At 48.8% G+C, this 20,429-nt stretch overlaps 1 protein-coding gene across 2 annotated transcripts in view; it reads right to left on the reverse strand.

Moving 5' to 3' along the window:
• LOC135921071 (uncharacterized) overlaps positions 1–20,429 on the reverse strand; it is a 35,702-nt gene that overhangs the window by 11,081 nt on the left and 4,192 nt on the right. For both annotated transcript variants that reach the window (XM_065455390.1, XM_065455389.1), the window contains exons 2-4: positions 13,830–14,010; positions 7,988–8,539; positions 766–1,394 (exon numbers count right to left, since the gene is read on the reverse strand). In XM_065455390.1, coding sequence (XP_065311462.1) covers positions 766–1,394; positions 7,988–8,539; positions 13,830–14,010 — 1,362 coding nt within the window. The remainder of the gene's footprint in view (positions 1–765; positions 1,395–7,987; positions 8,540–13,829; positions 14,011–20,429) is intronic.

Here is a 20,429-nt window from a genome sequence, read left to right on the forward strand (position 1 = left end):
AACATCAAAGCAGTTTGATGTATTGAAAAGTGGCGAAATAACCACAGCCTAATTACCAGATTTTAAATAATGCATACACTTCTATCGCCTCCAGTCTCGTATTTTTTTAACGTTAGGATTGATTATTGGGTTAGGACCCGCGCTAGGGCCAATTCTGGGCAAAGAGCGCCACATCGATGGTGTAATTAGCGAACAATGGTTACGAAAGATCTAACGTGGCTGTAAAGGCACCTAAATTCAGTATCTGTAAATCGCTTAGAATATGCATATATTAAACTGGAAATATTATTACTCGTATGTACTATGATCACAAAAGTTTTGCGACGAAGAATCATAAGCGTGACGTAGAGCTGACAGTAGCACTAGTACTTTGACAGAGCCCTTGGACGCAAGGCCTGGTAGGTGCGTGCTCCACAAATATTCTTGCATTGCATGTAGAGTACAATCAACTTTTTAAATATTACATATTAACGTGCGACTCTTACTTTTTTGGGGTACTAGCTGCAAGTTCTGGCTGAAGGTATGCCAATGCACGGCACAAGCGTGTAGCTAAAGATGCTGGTACAACCAGTCTGCAAGTTACACGATACAAAAGTCGGGCGGTCGGACACTAGAGGTACAAAATTTGGAAGTTCTCTGCGCTCATGTGTTCCTTGCCTTGTACATGTTCCTTCCCTTGTTCCTTCCCGTGTACATGTTCCTTCCCTTGTACACTGTACATTCACGAGCGATCGCGTTCGAGAAACAATTTAGCGGCGCGCATACCTTCCACCCATGCGGTCGTCCTGTGTGCCTCGTACTCGTCCAGTCTGGCGCCCTTGAAGCGTTTGAATGTGGCGCTCGAAGCCTTGCGAACGTCCTTGACCATGCGAGACACATCCGTCGCGGTGCCATCGAGCAACACTCGCGTCTTGAACCACAGCTCGAAGACCTCCTTGACGTGCGTCTGCAAGGTGCGCACGCACACTTCGCTTCTCGCGCCAGCACTCAGGTCCCCGCGCAGCGGCCGAACCCGATGCTCGAGTACCATGAACTTCGCAAGAGGGACGAGCAGCAGGTATATCCTGGCCGCGACCAGGTCGGCGCTGCCGAGAGCGTCCAGTATGACGCGAATCGCCTGTGGGCTGTTGGTGCTGGTCACGCGGGCGTGGGGTTCGTGCGAGGACGAGTCGTGCGATGCCGTCGAACGGCGGTGGTGAATCTTGAAGACCTCGCACCAGACTCTCTTCACCCTGGCCGTGTCGAAATAGCTGCACGCAACGGACGTGTCGGCAGCGTCCATCGGGGCGTTTTCGATCGCCCCTCGGACGGCATCGTCGATGTCCCGTATCTTGCGCCGGAGAGGCTCGGCGTCCACGCCCAGTTCCGCGGCCGCTTCCTCCACGAGCATTTGCCTGCGCCGTACTGCAGAATTACGCTCAAGCTCGCTGCCGCAATATCTCGTTTCTAAAAGCCATTCAACCTTCATGAGAACATCGGTTGTTCGACCAAGGTAGCTCTGTACCCTTCATGCAGCGTAGGAAGCACTGATGGACAGTGAGCGGGAAAGGTCCCTCGATTGCCTATAGTGTTGGTCAAATCAATCACCATCGTTAAGTAATCCCTTTGTGAATCACATCTAAAAGCCAATGTGTGTTTGGTAATTGTGTAATAACGCTCAGTAAGCTTTCAAGCCTATTTAACCCATGAACTGCTTAATTATTCATTTTAGCACTCACGTTTCAGTGCAAGAATTGACGTCGCTCTACGCTCAGAGCATGTCGATTTCCTATAATTGGGAGATGCCCCTCTCCAAAAGCAGCGACGGGATGGAGTGACATTTATTGATTTCAGTTCATTTCCATATATTGATGCATCAGTACCGGTTATTGAAGAGTATTGGGACAGAAACCGTTCGTGGGTAAGCTTGGATTGCCTTAACTGCCAAGGAGAATTATAAGCACTTCTTTGCGGCAGTGCTATAGCAAGGCCTTACGAGAAAGCGTAACTTTTTCGCCTATTGATCTCATCGCGAGGTGAGCCCAGATATTTGTAATTTGATGCTAGTATAAACGCCCGCTGTGACTCACTGGCTATCACATTAAGCTGAGGAAAGAGTCCCCGGTTCGACTCTTGCACACTGCGGCGGCACATTTATAATTCAAAAGCAATAAAAAGTCTGTTACAAAACGTTTTAAGAATAAATTTAGTCCGAAGCACTCGACTATAAGTCGTCTTCTATTGTATCTCTTTATTTCATGTCAGTCAACAATACGTGCATGTGTTTAAGCACATGTCGGCTCTGTAGTGACCGTCCGTCACTTTGTTATACTCGCTCCTCGGAAATCGAGTTTTCCTCGCCGTATGGGGGTCATTGCCCCCTTCTCGCCCGACTGAGGCGCCTCCACAGCCACTCCGCAAACCTGCTTTTACTTTTCAATAAAGCCAGTCGACTCTCCGTTCTCAAGCTGTCAAAACGTGTATTCCTTGCTTCCGCTAAACCGAGTTCGCAAGAAGTGATGACCCTGGACATTTAAGTTTTCTTTCGAACACTAGCCATGAACGACGCTGATCCTTTTCCTGCTGACAGAGACGACGCAACGATTACGTCTACTGTCATCGCCGCAGAGCTCCGGGTTCCCTGTTTTTGGCCCAACAATCTCCGAGTTTGGTTTCGTAAGTGTAGGCCCGTTTTCAACTCCGGCGCATCACTTCACACGCGGCAAAGTACCTGCACATCGTCGACGCGCTACCCTCCGACATCGCCGATGGCATAAACGACTTGCTAGCGTGTGCGCCTTCAGCCACCGCATAGGACGACCTGAAACGCACGGTCCCGCAACGCCTCGAGCCATCGCAACAAAGTAGGCTCCAACAGCTCCTCTTCGAAGAACTCGGCGACCATCGACCGTCACGACTGCTGCACCGGTTGCGTCATTTACTCGATGAGAGCACTCCGCAAACGAGAGCCGAGCATCCAATCTTGCGCGAGTTGTACATGCAGCGCCTCCCACAGCACGCACGCATGGTGCTGGTGGGATCCGACGAGATGGGTCTCGATCGGCGAGCTGCACTCCCTGACCGCATACGTGACTGCTCGTCTTCGGCATAGCTACCTATCACCGCTGAAAGATCCTCAGAGCTAGGAGCCTGAATCTCGCGCCTGGAGGAAACAATCGACAGCCTTACCAATACACTGGAGAAGCTGACGACGGGCGGCAATACTGACCAACTTCGGTGCAACAATTCGCCTTCACAGTCTAGCAGCGCACCTAGAGGCTCGCCGCGGCAGTTGTGCTGGCTCCACCGTCGCTTTTGCGAACACGCAAGTCGCTGCACTCAGCCCTGTTCATGAACGGGAAACCGAACGGCCAGGTGCTAACGGCGGCATGCGACATCGGCCCTCGAGCAAGCCGCCTGTTCATCATAGTCGACCGCATCACCGGCACCAGCCTCCTCGTCGACCCCGAAGCCGAGCTGTCTATCGTTTCCGCCACATCCGCAGATGGCCAACGCGGCAAGTCCACACCCACGCTCCACGCAGTGAACAACACTGCCATCGCGTCGTATCGGCTCCGATCAATAACTCTAGACATTAGACTCCGGTGCTTGCTCAGCTGAGTGTTTGTGATCGCCGGCGTCAGCTTTGCCACACTTGTAGAAGTCATATCCTCAGCCATTTCAACCTAGATGTGAGTGTTCGTGATAGACGCCTGAAGGATAACGTCAGATCCATCGGTATACGTGGCCTGCTGTCCAATTTCAAATCATCTGGCATCTCTGCGTTTCAGCCGGTCTCAACGTATGCCAAGATACTTGCTGAGTACCCTCAACTCACGCAGTCCCGAAACAATGCGCTGCCCGTAAAACTCAAGGTGACGCATCATATCACCACCACCGGCCCACCTGTCGCGGGCCCGCCACAAAGGCTCGCTGGACGGAGGTTGCAAGTCACCCGCCGTGAGTCTGAGGCACATGCTTCAGCGCGGCGTTATTCGTCCTCCCTCCACCGATTGGTCTTCACCTCCCCATCTGTTTCCAGAGCAGGACAGTGGCGACTGGCGGCCTTGTGGTGATTACCGAGCTTTGAGCACCGTCACTACTCCGAATCAATATACCTTTCCCCGCATACATGACTCGGCGCCCGTCTCGCAGAAACCAAAATTTGGTTTAGTGAACGTGTACCACCAAATTCCTGTAGAACCCAGCGACACTCTGAAGACAGCAATCACTACTCCATTTAGCATATTTGAGTTTGTCCGTATGCGTTACGGTTTGAAGAGTGCGGCGCAAACTTTTCAAAGGTTCATGGACGAGGTTACACGCAAACTCCCGTTTATTTTCCTCTACCTCGACGACATTCTCGCTGCAAGGCCCAAGGATGAAGAGCACAAAGAGCACATTCGCTTTTACTTGAGTGGATGGATGAACACGGCCTGGTCCTAAAGCCCCAGAAATGCATTTTCGGAGTTGAAGCCTTGGATTTTCTCGACCATTACGTTTCACTCTAAGGCGTCCAGCCATTAGAATCACGGGTGCGGACTGTCGAGGACTTCCCCTCTCCAACCTCCTTCCGAAAGTTGCGCCAGTTTCTGGGGCTCATAAATTTTCACAGGCGTTTTATACCATCATGTGCGCAAGTTCTTCAGTCGCTTACCGACCTGCTGCGTCGCAACGCCTACATTTAACTGCTAGTGGGAGCACGAGCACCCTCCTAGGAAGCCAAAACGCCGTTGGTGACTGCAGTGTTGCTGATTTATCCGTTTCCCGACGTGCCAACTCGCCTTATGGTAGACGCGTCGACCACGGCAGCGGGTCAATACTGCAGCAGCGATGGCACTAAGTGGAGGCCGCTGGGCTTCTGGAAGCGCTTCAAACCTACAGAAGCTCGCTACAGCACCTTCTGGAAGGAGACGTTGACCATCTATTGCGCTGTAAATCATTTCCGTTTTTTTTTCTTGAAGCCTACAGCTTTTACATTCTGAAGGACCACAAGCCATTCACCTTCGTTTTCAAAAGCAACAGTTCCTCATACTCAGAACGTGAGCTTCGGCACCTCTCCTTTAGCTCCGAATTTTCTACGGACATCTCTGGGACCGAACATCAGGCAGCTGACGCACTGTCGCGGATCGGCGCTGTGCTTGATGGTCCTGTGGATTTCCAAGCTCTAGCCTCCACGCAGCAAACAACTCCGAGCTGCGCCAATTCAGGGAAAAAGGCTCGTCGTTCCAGCTTGCGGAGGTGCCTCTCCCCTAACAACCACATTGGTCACGTACGACACATCGCAGGCAGCTCCTCGTCCGTTCATGTCCCATCACTTTCGGCGGCCAATATTCGATTCACTGCATGGGCTAAGCCATCCCGACAGCAGAGCAACACACAGGCTTATCACAAACCGCTTCGTCTAGCCAGCGATCTAAAAAGATGTTCGAAGCTGGGCAAGAAGCTGCCAATTCTGTCAAGCCGTGAGCGGGACCCTGCACACGCGTTCTCTGGTGCAGCAGTTTCGACCACCAAAGAGCCATTTCGATCACGTGCAATTAGACTTGGTGGGGCCTCTTCCACCCTGCGAAGGTCTCAGGTACCTCCTCACGCTTGTCGACCCGTACTCAAGGTAGCCTGAGGCAACGCCTCTACAAGACACCGCGGCCAAAACAGTGGCGGAAGTATTCGCTGCTACGTGGGTGTCGCGTTACGGTTGGCCTCTGCGCATAACTACGGACCAAGGCGGACAATTCCAAAGCTCACTTTGTTTTTTTGCCCTGGCGAGACCGCTGGGCACGCGCCTTCATAACACCACGGCTTGCCAGCCACAGAGCAACGGCATGGTCCTGCGTCTCCATCGACAAGTGAAGGTGTGATTGACTGCCACGCTCGACAGATAGCAGTAGATGGAAAGGCTAACCCTAGTACTACTGGGGCTGCGAACGACAATCAAGGATGAGCTCGGAGTCAGCGCAGCCGAGATGCTCTGTGGTCAGCAGTCCGCGTTCCAGGCCAGTTTTTCGGCACCCAGTAAGGCATTCCGCAAGCGGCCGCGCAGCACATATAGAGGCTACATTTCTGGGTTAACCAGCTTCGACCTACACCTCCGCGCATCGCCCGTGGGCAGCCTGTGTTTAGTTTTTCGACAATGGACACAACAATGCACGAATTTCTGCGGCGCAACTCTATCAAGCCATCATTGTCTTCTTCGTATGAAGGCTCCTTTCGTGTGGTTTTGCGTTCAGAGAAAACCTTTAAGATGGACTTTTGCGGCAAGGAAGAGACAGTGTCGTGCGACCACGTGAAGCCAGCTATCTTCAACATTAAACCTTCATTCCTTCCGCCAATCACACCTAAGCCTCCGGCGTTCTGGAAGGGGGGGGGGGGGGGGGGGGGTAGTGAGGCGGGGAGCCGTTGTAGCGAGCGTCCGTTAGCTCCTTGGCCCCGCTCCTAGGAAATCCAGTTTGCATCGCCCTGGGAGTCATTACCCCCTGCTCGCACGACTGGTGCGTGGCACCACGTGGTAAACCTGCTTTTACGTTTGAGAAAAGTCAGTCGACTCTCCGTTTTCAAGCTGTCAAAACGTGCATTCCTTACCTCCGCTAAACCGATCTCCCAACTCCTCCAATGCCGTTTTTATTGCATTGAGTGCGCTAATGTAAATATTGATTTTAAAACTAAATTGTGGCCATTCATATAGCCGTTCTCACAGAGGGCTACGGGACGCTGTAGTCAGGGGATCTGTACTAAGCTTGACAACGTACTGACCTAGACAATGTAAAGCACATCCCATGATCACTTTAACATACCGTCCCCATTATAATTACGGCGTTGTTGTCCGGAATTGAAGTCACGATCTCGTGATGAACAGCGGAACGCCAAAACCCTTAAGCCACCGTGGCGGGCAAACACTATTCAGGAAAGCAATTATTTGTAAAATGTTTATTAAAAAAGGTTATCTGCGATTATCGCACTGTTGCCCATGTTCGCTTCTACATTAAAGCCTTTATGTTTCAAAGTTGCCGCACGGCGGTATGTTATACTCGAGCGCTTTTGTATTGTAAATTTCGCTCTTTTTATTCATGACTTGGCGCTGTACTTCATCCTGTGTCCCTCCTGCTTTGATCTCGCAAGGTATTGGCAGCATTGCACTATGTATAAATAAAGAAAGAAAGGAAGAAAGAAAGAAAGTGATAGAGCATCCGAAAAAATTATCGTTTCAACTAGAATTCCACGTCCATTCTCTTCTTCTTTTTTCCAATTTTAAGTATAGCTGTCGCAGGATTGGTTGATTGATAGCAAAGAGAGAATCCAATAAGATACGGCACTATCGGAGTTCTAGCTTCACGTTCTGCGAAGCGTTCTTTCTAACGAGCCTTTAAGGTTAAGTATTTGAGCGTTTTCGCAAGCCGCCTTTCACACTTCACCTCCGTCGGCTTGCATTCACTGCGAACTCGTGCTCAGCAGCGCAATACCGCATCCAATACCCCAACACCACGACAGGGGGGCTACCGCTGAAACACTGGCATACTTGTGCAAAGCAGGACAGTTCTCCATCATGCCTCCTATTTAAAAAAATGAGATCAAGGTGCCAGTTCATATTCTTGCCATATTTTCTTTTAGACAATTCCTTGGAACCGAGACAGGTAGCTGTGCGAGTGGTATGTGTCGCATATATTGTGCAACCCGGAAAAGGTTAACGGAGACGAAGACAAAGATACGGGGTCATTTTCTTGTTATCATTTTTGTGATGACCCGCCATGTTCCTTTAAGTGCGTACAAGCTTCCCGATTTCCTTACTCTCCCTCTCGGTTTCGCAGAAGCTGTAAGTACGGGCGACTATAGTTGCTGGGCTTTAGGCACTTCCCTGCTAAACCAACCACACGGTTGTTTCCTACGATTTTGGTTTTCGAGTAAATCCATTCAAGGGTGATCAGAATTCATCTTAATTCTGTTCTCGTCTTACTCTGCGTCCACATTTTCACGCTGCCAAGCATGAACGTTTCAAAAAATTTCTCCTCACCTGTAATGGTCATCCGTGGATGTTGCGGCGATCGCCGTGCCCGTGTTGGCGTCAACTGTACTGTCGCTGTAGAACTTTATCTTGAAGACGGACGGCATGTCCGAGTGAACGATGGTGTCCACGGCGAGAGCGAAGAGCGTCCTGAAGTCGCTCGCATTCGTCCACTGCGGCAACTCGACGCCTGCGGCCCTCCAGCAGTCCGCGAGGCTAGCCTTTCTGTTTCCCAGCAGCCCCAGGCAGGACGCGTAGAAGGACGCCATGTAGTCGAACGGCTGGCCCGTGAACAGGGCCCTGCGATGGACGCGGAGCACCGCGGCCTCCACGACGGACACGTAACGACGACGCTGTTCGAGCCAGTAGGTGGCCGCCATCGTGCGGTTCGCGGAAGCGCACCAATGACCGCACGCGAAGCTTTGCAGGTCTCTGCAGGGATTGGTGAACGGGTCGGACGAGACAATGACCTCGCGCACGGCGGCCCGGCAGTCCAAGTTCTCGCAGAGTCCTTGCATGCGTTCGAGAACGACCTTGGCCTTGATGAGCCGCGGTGGCGGCCTTGGCGAAGGAGAAAATTAAAACAAGAATTTATGGCGTTAGCATTGGAGAGTGTCAAAGTGGAAAAAAAGTGTGTCTGTGAAGTGTTGGAAGCCGGCCATGTGTGTGTGTGTGTGTGTGTGTGTGTGTGTGTGTGTGTGTGTGTGTGTGTGTGTGTGTGTGTGTGTGTGTGTGTGTGTGTGTGTGTGTGTGTGTGTGTGCGTGTGTGTGTGTGTGTGTGCGCGCGCGCGCGCGCGCGCGTTAAGACCTACGGTGTTTAGTCAGAAATATGACGACCAAATACCGTAGGTCTTACGGTCATGCACCTTGTTTTTTTAGTCTTTCTTTTCGTGGAGCAGCTCGGCTAACGTTATCTTGTGCATACGCTTTATATACAGGGTGCCCCAACTATAATGCAACAAGATTTAGAAATATTCAAACGCCACGCAGCTGGAGAGAGCCAAGCTAATGTCGTTTGCCGTCGCTTGGAGATACTCCAAACATTCGTTTGCTCTACCTAATGGCATAATTGGTCTTAATTAATTATTAGACTTCTCAAATATTATAATTACATTAAAGGTGTCGATGAGAAAATCGCACAGTGAGACGAGAATCTCCCGACCCCGCTTTCCATTGCTCGATACGTGCTACATAAAAGCGCTTTTCCGAGCATGAAAGAAGCGCGCGAATGCACACAAAGTGCCTCGAGTGGCCATTCGCACGGATATTTTGCGCGTACTTGCGGGCTTCTTCGCGCGTCGCTTCAGCGCATGCGCGGAGGCGTGCGTCATCTGGCGGTGCTGCAAGGAACCCAGCGGCGCGCGCCTCCCACTGCGATTGGTTGAGTTTTTCGATGTGCAGACGAAGAAATCCCGAGATTTTTGTCACATACAGACAGCTTCGCTGTAACATATCACGCGGATCCCCCACAATGCATGTTTGTATCAATGCTATGCGTGCTGAGCATTGTCTAATTATACGATTGTGGATGCCCGTTGACGCTGAATCACCTTCTTTGTCTGTGTGGACAACCAACGTTCAAACTTCGCAATGCCAAAAGTAGCATCGTAACACGCAGGCCATAGCGAGCGTACAGGAAACAGTTTTCAGCAGTACACGCTGCGATTTTACATGGCTAAACTCACCGCTTTACACCGAGACCCATGTGTATACAGCTCCTGACCTGCATGGCTCAGCACCGGCGTGCTAGAACGTAGGGTCGCATGCGATTCTAGTAATGCACATGGCTGTGGACGGAGCTTGGCTGGACGCAACGGGCTAAAGGAAACGTATGTAGCTGTTACCATTTGATATGTGACGCCATTTTCATGACCTCTCTACCTGCCGGCAGCAACATATGTTTACTGAACGCTCAAACTGCCGTACAGCATCTCCTGGCCCGCGCTGGTTGCCCATACTCAGTATCGTTCTGTCGCGATGCCTGTTGAGGTTGAGCTTCGAGGAGTTGTCGATTTGCGAAGCTGTTGCGTGGCTTCATCTTTCCATCCAGCGCATTCACGACAGTGAGCTAGACGTGCGGCTGTGCGCGCACTTCGTTCCAAGTCTCTATCTTGGCGCGTATTAGTGCATAGTGTTACACAACGCGCAACGTTGGATGTATCCTTTCGGTCGCAGACTTAGGCCGATGCCGATGGCGGGGCATTGCCACATGGTGTCGGATTGGGCTATCTGCCACTGGGAAGAACGGGAAAAAAACTGACACGCCGTCACTTTGATATATAAGGTGTTGCTCTGGGACGTGCGCAAGAAGCATCTCAAATCGATAACATGCACTTGTGAAGAACTGGCTAGGTTCTTATTCTCTCTTGCTACGCGCGCGCGTCTGCGGTGCGCATCGGGCTGGGAAACCACGGTGTTAATCGCACCACTGTGTGCATGTATTTTAAAGCGAAGGTTTCTGTGCCTCTTCCCCAGATTTTATGGGTGTTGGTTGTTGTTCTGTGAAATTATCAAGCATATACAACGTGGGCCGCTTGGTAGGTGCCATTAGGTATGTGCCCGAAGCGACAACTTGGGTCACTGGTACAACTGAATGAATGCGTCTTCGAATAGACAACTTCGATCGCTCGGTATGTGAGCATACCCCTCCAGACAAGCAAAACAAGAGGCGAGACGCAAGGAAGTCGGTGGCAGAAAATCGTGAAAGTACGCTAACGAGAAGAAAAGGAGTCGGTTTCGAAAAAGACAGCGTACTTGATGGACCTCGCCAAACCACAAACAAATTTCGAGCGATGCTCTTTCTTTCGAGCAAGAGCAAGGATTTCAGTTGCCTCTAATTAAATAACTGTTTTAAAACGTTGCCGCATATGACTGGGAACTTTGAAACCTTGCCTGCACATGACGCTCTATATTTTACAAAGGCAGTGATTTCACCAGACAGTCCTACTTTTCCAGAACCTTGGTCATTCATCCCTCCTTCACTCTAACGTCACTAAATGTCAACAGCCTCAGTTACGACAGACTTCGAACTTTGCATGCACGTAACCCGCGACGTACACCTTCTTTTCAGCAAGGATGAACTTAGTGTGATGTAATCTTTCTTCGGGACTGCAAAACACAGTGCAAAATTGCTATATAATTAACCCTTTGAAACTCTTGCTAAAGCAATGATCAAATGCTGTGTTTCAGCCACACACCGATTACCTCGGACACCAGTTTGCTACAGCGTTTAATAACCCCCACATTTCCTAAATTTAATCTCAGTGGAACTCAGTGGAGTTATGCTAGGGCAGCGGGCTAAATGTTACGTCACTTGTAAAACACACTCATAACGCTCCAGAGCAGTAGCATACGTAATTTACTGCAAAGTCGGCAACTGATCCCTACACTTCGAGCTTTGCCTACGCACTAACTATAATGTGTCTCTTATTTTTGACAAATGTAACGAAGAGGCATTGTTTGTTCTACTGGATACACAGGTAAAAGCAGCCAATAACCACGTATAAATTATAGAAATAGGGAGAAGAACGAGGGTTCAGTAATGACTTGAAACGCTTCTAATTAAGGCAGGAAAGCAAAAGTTTGGCCCCACATTGCACCTAACATGCAACCCCTTCCACACCGCACCCCCCACACTTCCACCCCTTTTCATTTTCGCGGATTTGAATATTGTGTCTAGCCCAGCTCTTTTAAGACTGGAAAACAGTGCGGTAAAGAGCAGTACGGCACGCCAGAAGGCTTCAACAACATTTTTTTAGAAAGGCTATAAATAACTTCATCAGATTAACTATTTATCATTCGTCACTCCCGCGATTCCTACCTCAACGAAATATAAACAGCGTGCCTCACATAGTTCATCGAGGAGACCGGGAAAACCAACTACACGCATAGTAGCTATATGCTATATAAAGCATGAAAATTGGTATAAACCGAGTGTTCAGTAATTATTGTGAATGCAGATAATTATCTTACACACCTCAAACGTTCGGTAGACCTCACCGATAAAATGGCCATTTTTCCTCTAAATATGAAATTGCTGTCTTTCTGGGTCCTCGCAGGGAACCGGGGAAAGATCGTAAGAGCTTCATTTAACGCCTTTAAACAGGCCAACTTTTAAGTTAGTGCACGCACTTCAATCAAACCTTGCCTGCACACTGCCCCTACCATTTACCGCGTTTCGTTAAAATATAAATTTTGAGTGTAACCAAGCTTTTCATTTTGGTCTGTATAGACTGCAGTATGTACAAATAAATAAATAAATAAATAAAACCTCGAAAACAGGCATTTAATGTTTTAAATATAAAATGCTTTTAGCTCCCTTTGTCAGAAACTTTTAAGCGACCTTGAGGCAAACGCCAGGCCGTTATGCGAGCACTCAAATGAGATCATCCGGGCAATCAGCCAATACTTAAGAAAATACTGTCGCTTTCCCCCAGCTTCTTGTACACGACCGCATTAAATACGTTAGTTACTGCCCAAGCAAGTTACAAAAAATATGGCTTCCGAGTTCTTCCTAATGTTTGTTCACAATATCACTCAAGCTGTACCTTCTGTACGCTGAAGCTTTATTTGTTATTTCCAATAGCGACGTTCAAAAGGCAGATACAGGGCACCATACACTCCATTGCCATGTTTTGGCGCTGAAACATTATTGCTTGTGCCCTCTTGAACGTCAGCGGTCCGTGAGTTCCGAGGCACGGCTTTCGCGTCGCCTCGAAAGATGGCGCCATGCTGCGTGGCACCTGCTTTAGGCGATTTTCTTCTAACTGGGCAGCGCGCTGTGTCTCCCTGGCGTATTTCGCTGCCTGTCGTGCCGCCTTCAACCGGTTTTATTCAAGCTGGGAAGCTGGGCAGTGCACTTGCCCAGTGCACAGAATGACGGGGTGCGGTGTGATGTGGTGGGGTGCGCCGTTGCGAACATGCCCTACACCCATTTTAAGATTGTGGCTAGTATCATTCCCAACCACTCTGCTTTGTCGGTTGCCATTTCACGCTTACATCTACTCTCGATTACGAGAGCGGCAGCAACATTTTTTTTTGGCTGTTCTAGTCACACTAACAGATTAGTTGTAAAACGTGTGGAGAAAGAAGGGAGCAGAATGGGACCAGTGTTTGCATTGACAGAGGAGCGTTGAGCTATGTAAAAGTAAGCAAGGATACGTGAAGGCATTTCAGCTAACATTAAAGCAAGATTCTCTTATAACTGTTTCTCACACGTATACCTGAAATGTGCCGACATTTTTTTTTATTCAGACGAGATCACCTTGCCGGACGTACGAACTAAACCCAGGGAGTGATGATCCTATAGATGCTTCGCAGCGAAAAAGCACGGTCTCAATGTCGGCACATTACACGGCTGTCGCGACGTTATCGCAACGGGTTCTTCGCCTGTCGCATTTCGTAGCTGGAAAAAACACGTCATCAGCTCGTGCGGTGCCCGAAAACACACGGCATCGCGATTTCTAGTGACCATCGTCGTCTACATCGTTTCATTTGGCTAACACCGATGAGGCATCCACAAACTACGTGCCCAGAGGAGTGCGGCGGACCCAAGAGCTCCCTGTAGGATCCATATAGGCACGTATATACCTTGAGTCCCTCTAGAATGATTGCCGCGTTTTACGGCTACTCCTGTTCCCAAGCGCTATAGTGAGCCTTAGTAAAAGACGACGTGTATAAATGCTCCCTACCAAGCACAATATTTGTTATATCTATACTGTGCCCTGAATCGGGTTTCTCCGGGATGCCGCCCTATTTTTGACGTCTCATGATACCTTTCGGCGCTGCTGCGTGCCTTTCTCCATTAGCTGAGCGCTGCTACGGCAAGCGCCCTTCCTTTAGGCGCCCTCACCTTGGCGAGGTCCTACCGAAGAGCAGCGCACCCAGTATGGCTAGCGAGCAGGTGACCACGAAGGCGGCCAGTGCGCAGTCCATCGTGGTGAGGCGCCGGCGCGCGCAGGTGCGGCTCTTGCGATCGCTCGCCCCGGGGCCGGAAGCCGGCGGCAACATGAACATCGCTCTGCGCGGGTCATCTTCGGAGACGCCGTGCGGATCCATTTAGTGCGTTGTTAGCGACACGTAACAATATGCTTAGCGCAAATACAAAACCTTTAATGGAGTGCAGGAATTGATTGACGCAATGCGGTATAGGTTATTCGAGAACTGACATAGTGGCGTTACGCTTCTCAGAACCATGCCGTCCACGGGTTCGAGTCACATTGCTACGGCGGCCGAATTCTGATGGGGAGCGGTATGTATAAATTATCACGTGTTTAGATTTCGGTGCGCGTTAAACAGCTATGGTGGTCGGAAAAACCTCGAGAAACTAAACTACAGCGTCTCTTGTGGCATGTGTCCTCCTTCGGGGAGTTACACCTCTTATATATGATTAGATCTACTTTAACAACGGCCCTTAGGCGAAGCCTACATCGACGTAAAAGTGGTAAAGAACTCGCATGCCACGCCTAAAGAAAAAAAAACGGTCTGTTTAACTGTTTTCTGTAATCCCATTTGGTTTTAACTGCATGTTTAACTGTTTTGACAATTCTCCTGTTGCTTTATGAAGTACGTTTATTCTGCTTGGGCCGAGTCGGAAGCGCCTAAACATGTACGAGAACTCCCGAAGATGGAGTTAAGTATGCATGGGATAGGTATAGTTATCCTTGCAAAGAGCAGCTCTCGGAATTCCATTCACTCTTAAATAACTGGCCCTAATAAATAGGAGATTTTATCATTTGCCAGCCGGAGCGATGGATTGTCGACATATACGAGCTCTTTAAATGCGTGCGCTTCAACAAATTTGTCTGACCCGCGCGGCACATCGTCTCTGGTCATTGGCGTTCGGTAATTGAAGAAGCGTATTATTTGCTCTCCAGTTGAAGCTCCCCTAGGCCAACCTGGATGCCGGCGACGTCAGGCTCAAGGCCCGGTTTTTCTAAGTAACTGCGATGAGTTATTGATTAGATAGAAGCTCAAGCTCTTCACTGCAGGCTTTGGTCAGTTTTGATCCGGTTTTTATTCGCCTTCATTGGTCGACCAGCCCTTAAGCTGTAGAACTGCCTCTACAATAACATTCGCCTATATAACCTCAGTCTGTGAAAAGCCGGTGAGTAAGGTATACAGGTTGTCCCACGTAACTTGAGCCAAAGTTTTAAAAATGAAAGGTACTCCGGACGCGATTTGAACCGAATGCATAATGTTGGCGCTGGCCTAGAGTTAAACGCATTAGTTATGTTTAATTAATCAACTTATTAAATATAGGCTGCAGACCCCAAGTGCGATAGGCAAAGTTGTAGAGTACCTTGAAAAACTTCTCAATAAATTGTTTCCAACATGATATATCTCACGTGGTACGTCCTTTTTTCCGCGTTCCAAAGAAAGCCCGATAAATATGAAAAAAATACCACGTGACGGGGCGATTGCGCACTGTTATTGTGCTGCTCTCAAGCGTACGATGGATGAACAAGGTCGGCTGCAGCGAGACTGGTCCGCGGCAGGGCGTTATATCTGGTGTAGGTATCTAGGCATGCGGCTTTTATCGCATGACAACGCAAATGCGTGCTACTGGCCGAGCGGTGCCGAAGCGATAAAACGTCTAAGGAGACGCAACAGAACAAACATAGCTTTATTTTTTGATGCTTGAAATGGGCAACAGCTGGCAGCCTGCCGATGGAGTGTAGTGGGGTTGGGTGGGGAGGGAGCGTTAGGGCTGGAATGATGTTCCAGTGACCTTCAATCCAAAAAGCGCCCTTTGATTATATTGCGTATGCAAAGACGTCACCATCTGCTGCAATGCATATTTGGCATCTCATAGGCACATTTCCCGAGGCGTTCTTGATCATGGTATCAAGCATATAGAGATGCGGACTTGTCTTACTTTTTCTTTTAGGTTCTCTGATGTTGTTGTTGGTGTCTGTTATACTTGATTCTTGACGTATCCCCAGAGAAAGAAATCGAAGGGAGTTAAATCTGGCGACCGTGCCAGCCAAGCAATGGGGCCATGCTGTCCAATCCACTGCTGCGGGAATACTTCATGCAGCCATTTGCAAGCTTTGCTGCTGTCGTGCGCAGGAGCACCATCATGCTGATACGAAATATCCTTGATCCTAGCCAATGAAACTTCGCAAAAAAAATCCTCAAGCGCCCCATCACGTATGTCGTTGACGTATCTTTCGCCTGTAAGTGTGTTATTGAAAAACACAGGGCCAATGATAGTGCCACCGTAAATTCCACACCACACAATAACCGACCAATGATATTGGTGATGTGTCTTCAAAACCCATGCAGTCAGTGTTTTCGTCGCTCCAATAGTGAGCGTTGCGGATGTTCCCATGGGCATTACATGAGAAGGTAGCTTCATCGGCCCACATTATTTTCCAATAGTGAGCGTTGCGGATGTTCCCATGGGCATTACATGAGACGGTAGCTTCATCGGCCCACATTATTTTGTTGACAAAGCCTGGGTCCTCTTTCGTCTTGATTATAATCCAGTTTGCAAAGCCCTATCGATTTTCGAAATCGCGGGGCTCCATCTGGTGCAGCCGCACGTGGCACGGATGAAGTTGCCTCTTTCTGAGTACTCTCCACACTGAAGGCTTTGACGCTCCAGCTTCAGCACCCGCACGAACACTTGCATGTGGGTTTGAAGAAAACGTTGACAGAATATCTGACTCCGCGTCCTCGCCAAGGATTGAAGATTTATGTCGTTTCTTCGTAAAAGTGCCAGTCTGTCTAAGCGCTTCATGTGCACCCACAATTGTCGGACGCGTACCCAACTAAGTCGGACGCGTACCTGGATGCCAGCGTCTAAATAGCTCAACTGCGCGCCTTAATTCTATGTCCACTTGACGCACCCAGAGCCAAAACCATATCTGCTCTTTCCTCACTCGAGTAAGCCATATCTGCTGCTTAACGTTGGTCACAGCCACATAGGGTTGCTGTGGCAAGCACGCAAGAATACGGGGGCCTGAGGAGCACTGAATATATTGCAGTTCGCTGGAATTGGTTCAAACGAGGTACATAAAGTATGACCTACATCCGGTAAACGGGAACAGCCTGCAGGCGCACTCTCCCAGGGACTGACGAAATATTATGGTCACGGTGCACAAGAGTGAAGCCAGACGCGGCCATCCGATACTACGACGAAGCGATGTGCACGTGCGGGGTGCGAGAGAGAGAGAAGGAGATTCTTGATGATGGGAAGGAAAGGTTGGGGTAAAGTGCCGGGCAGTAACTGTCTCTCAGCAGAGGACACCTCAACCGCGCTGCACAGGGGGTAGGGAATGAAAGTATGGGGAGAGAAAGAGATCGAAAAAGAACGTCTGGTAGACTGTGAGAGAAGTAGAGAAGACGGAGCCAGTGCGAAAAGATTCGTCATCTGAAGAAGACATGCGTAACCTTCCTTGAATATAGCCCAGGTTTTTTTTTACAGTTAGTTTTGTCCCCGCGTGATTGATGTATGAGTGCAGCGGTGGCACAGATGTAGAGTATCCGCCTAGCGTGCAAGAGAACCGTGGTTCGAACCCCAGTGCCGCGCCATTTTCCACCGGATAAAAAAAATCCGCGTGTTGATAAAATTGCATAAACAGGCCTGGAGTGTGGCCTGATCCCGGTGACCAGACCGGTAACGCACTCCCTCACCAGAGCGGGATTGGCCATTCTGGTGCTGTACTTGACAACTACCTCCTATATGAATACAACAATCAAACCCCGGCCCTCACTCCCCAGCAGCTGTGAAGAAACTGACAACGGCGGCGGTCAGACCTGTGACGCAGCAGATGGTGCTAACAGTACCTGAATCCGAACAGGCCGCCGTTGGAAGCTGAACCTGGCAACGTTTAACACTAGAACGTTATCTAGTGAGACGAGTCTAGCAGTGCTATTGGAGGAATTAGAGGGCAGTAACTGGGATGTAATAGGGCTCAGTGATGTTAGGAGGACAAAAGAAGCATATACAGTGCTAAGAAGCGGGCACGTCCTGTGCTACCGGGGCTTAGCGGAGAGACGAGAAATATGAGTCGGATTCTTGATTCATAGGAATATAGCTGGTAACATACAGGAATACTATAGCATTAACGAGAGGTTGGCAGGTCTTGTTGTGAAACTTAATAAGCGGTACAAATTGAAGGTCGTACAGGTGTACGCCCCTACATCCAGTCATGATGACCAGGAATTCGAAAGCTTCTATGAAGACGTGGAATCGGCCGTGGGTAAAGTCAAAACAAAATACACTGCACTGATGGGCGACTTCAATGCCAGGGTAGGCAAGAAGCAGGCTGGAGACAAGTCAGTGGGGGAATACGGCATATGCTCTCCGAATAGCAGGGGAGAGCTATTAGAAGAATTCGCAGAACAGAATAATATGCGGATAATGAATACGTTCTTCCGCAAGCGGGATAGCCGAAAGTGGGCGTGGAAGAGCCCGAATGGCGAGACTAGAAATGAAATAGACTTTATATTCTGCGCTAACCCTGGCATCATACAAGATGTGGACGTGCTCGGCAAGGTGCGCTGCAGTGACCATAGGCTCGTAAGAACTCGAATTAGCTTAGACTTCAGGAGGGAATGGAACAAACTGGTACATAAGAAGCCGATCAATGAGTTAGCGTTACGAGGGAAAATAGAGGAATTCCGAATCAAGCTACACAACAGGTATTCGGCGTTAGCTTAGGAAGAGGACGTTAGTGTTGAAGCAATGAACGGCAATCTTATGGGCATTAAGGAGTGTGCAATAGAAGTTGGTGGTAACTACGTTAGACAGGATACCAATAAGCTATCGCAGGTGACGAAAGATCTGATCAAGAAACGCCAATGTATGAAAGCCTTTAACTTTACAGCTAGAATAGAACTGGCAGAACTTTCCAAGTTAATCATCAAGCGTAAGACAGCTGACATAAGGAAGTATAATATGGATAGAACTGAACATGCTCTCAGGAACGGAGGAAGCCTAAAATCAGTGAAGGAGAAACTAGGAATAGGCAAGTATCAGATGTATGCGTTAAGAGACAAAGCCGACAATATCATTACTAATATGGATGAGATAGTTCAAGTGGCTGAGGAGTTCTATAGAGATATATACAGTACCAGTGACACCCACGACGATAATGGAAGAGAGAATATTCTAGAGGAATTTGAAATCCCACAAGTAAAGCAGGAGGAAGTAAAGAAAGTCTTTGGAGCGATGCAAAGGGGGAAGGCAGCTGGGGAGGATCAGGCAACAGGATACTTGTTGAAGGATGGTGGGCAGATTGTTCTAGAGAAACTGGCCACCCTGTTTACACAATGCCTCATGGCCTCGAGCGTACAGGAATCTTGGAAGAACGCTAACATAATCCTAATCCATAAAAAAGGGGACGCCAAAGATTTGAAAAATTATAGACCGCTCAGCTTACTGTCCGCTGTCTACAAAGTATTTACTAAGGTAATCGCACATAGAATCAGGAACTCCTCAGACTTCTGTAAACCAAAGGACCAGGCAGGATTCCGTAAAGTCTACTCAACAGTAGACCATATTCACACTATCAATCAGGTGATAGAGAAATGTGCAGAATATAACCAACCCTTATATATAGCTTTCATTGATTACCAGAAAGCATTTGATTCAGTCGAAACCTCAGCAGTCATGGAGGCATTACGAAATCAGGGTGTAAACGAGCCGTATGTAAAAATACTGAAATATATCTATAGCGGCTCCACAGCCACCGTAGTCCTCCATAAAGAAAGCAACAAAATCCCCATAAAGAAATGCGTCAGGCAGGGAGATAAGATCTCTCCAATGCTATTCACAGCGTGTTTACAGGAGGTATTCAGAGACCTGGATTGGGAAGAATTGGGAATAAGATTTAATGGAGAATACCTTAGTAACTTGCGATTTGCTGATTATATTGCCTTGTTTAGTAACTCAGGGGACCAATTGCAATGCATGTTTACTGATCTGGAGAGGCAAAGCAGAAGGGTGGGTCTAAAAATTAATCTGCAGAAAACTAAAGTATTGTTTAACAGTCTCGGAAGAGAGCAGCTGTTTACGATAGGTAGCGAGGCACTGGAAGTGGTAAGGGAATACATCTACTTAGGGCAGGTAGTGATCGCGGATTTGGGTCATGAGAATGAAATAATCAGAAGAATAAGAATGGGCTGTGGTGCGTTTGGCAGGCATTCTAAGATCATGAACAGCAGGTTGCCATTATCCCTCAAAAGAAAAGTCTATAACAGCTGTGTCTTACCAGTACTCACGTAGAGGGCCGGAACCTGGAGGCTTACGAAAAGGGTTCCACTTAAATTGAGGACGACGCAACCAACTAAGGAAAGAAGACTGATGGGTGTAACGTTAAAGGGGAGGGATAATAAGAGAGCAGATTGGGTGAGGGAACACACGCGAGGTAATGACATATTAGTTGAAATCAAGAAAAAGAAACGGGCATGGGCAGGACATGTAATGAGCGAAAATAACGGA

The sequence above is a fragment of the Dermacentor albipictus genome, chromosome 2 (genome assembly GCF_038994185.2).
Source record: "Dermacentor albipictus isolate Rhodes 1998 colony chromosome 2, USDA_Dalb.pri_finalv2, whole genome shotgun sequence".
In the NCBI taxonomy this organism is placed as follows: domain Eukaryota; kingdom Metazoa; phylum Arthropoda; class Arachnida; order Ixodida; family Ixodidae; genus Dermacentor; species Dermacentor albipictus.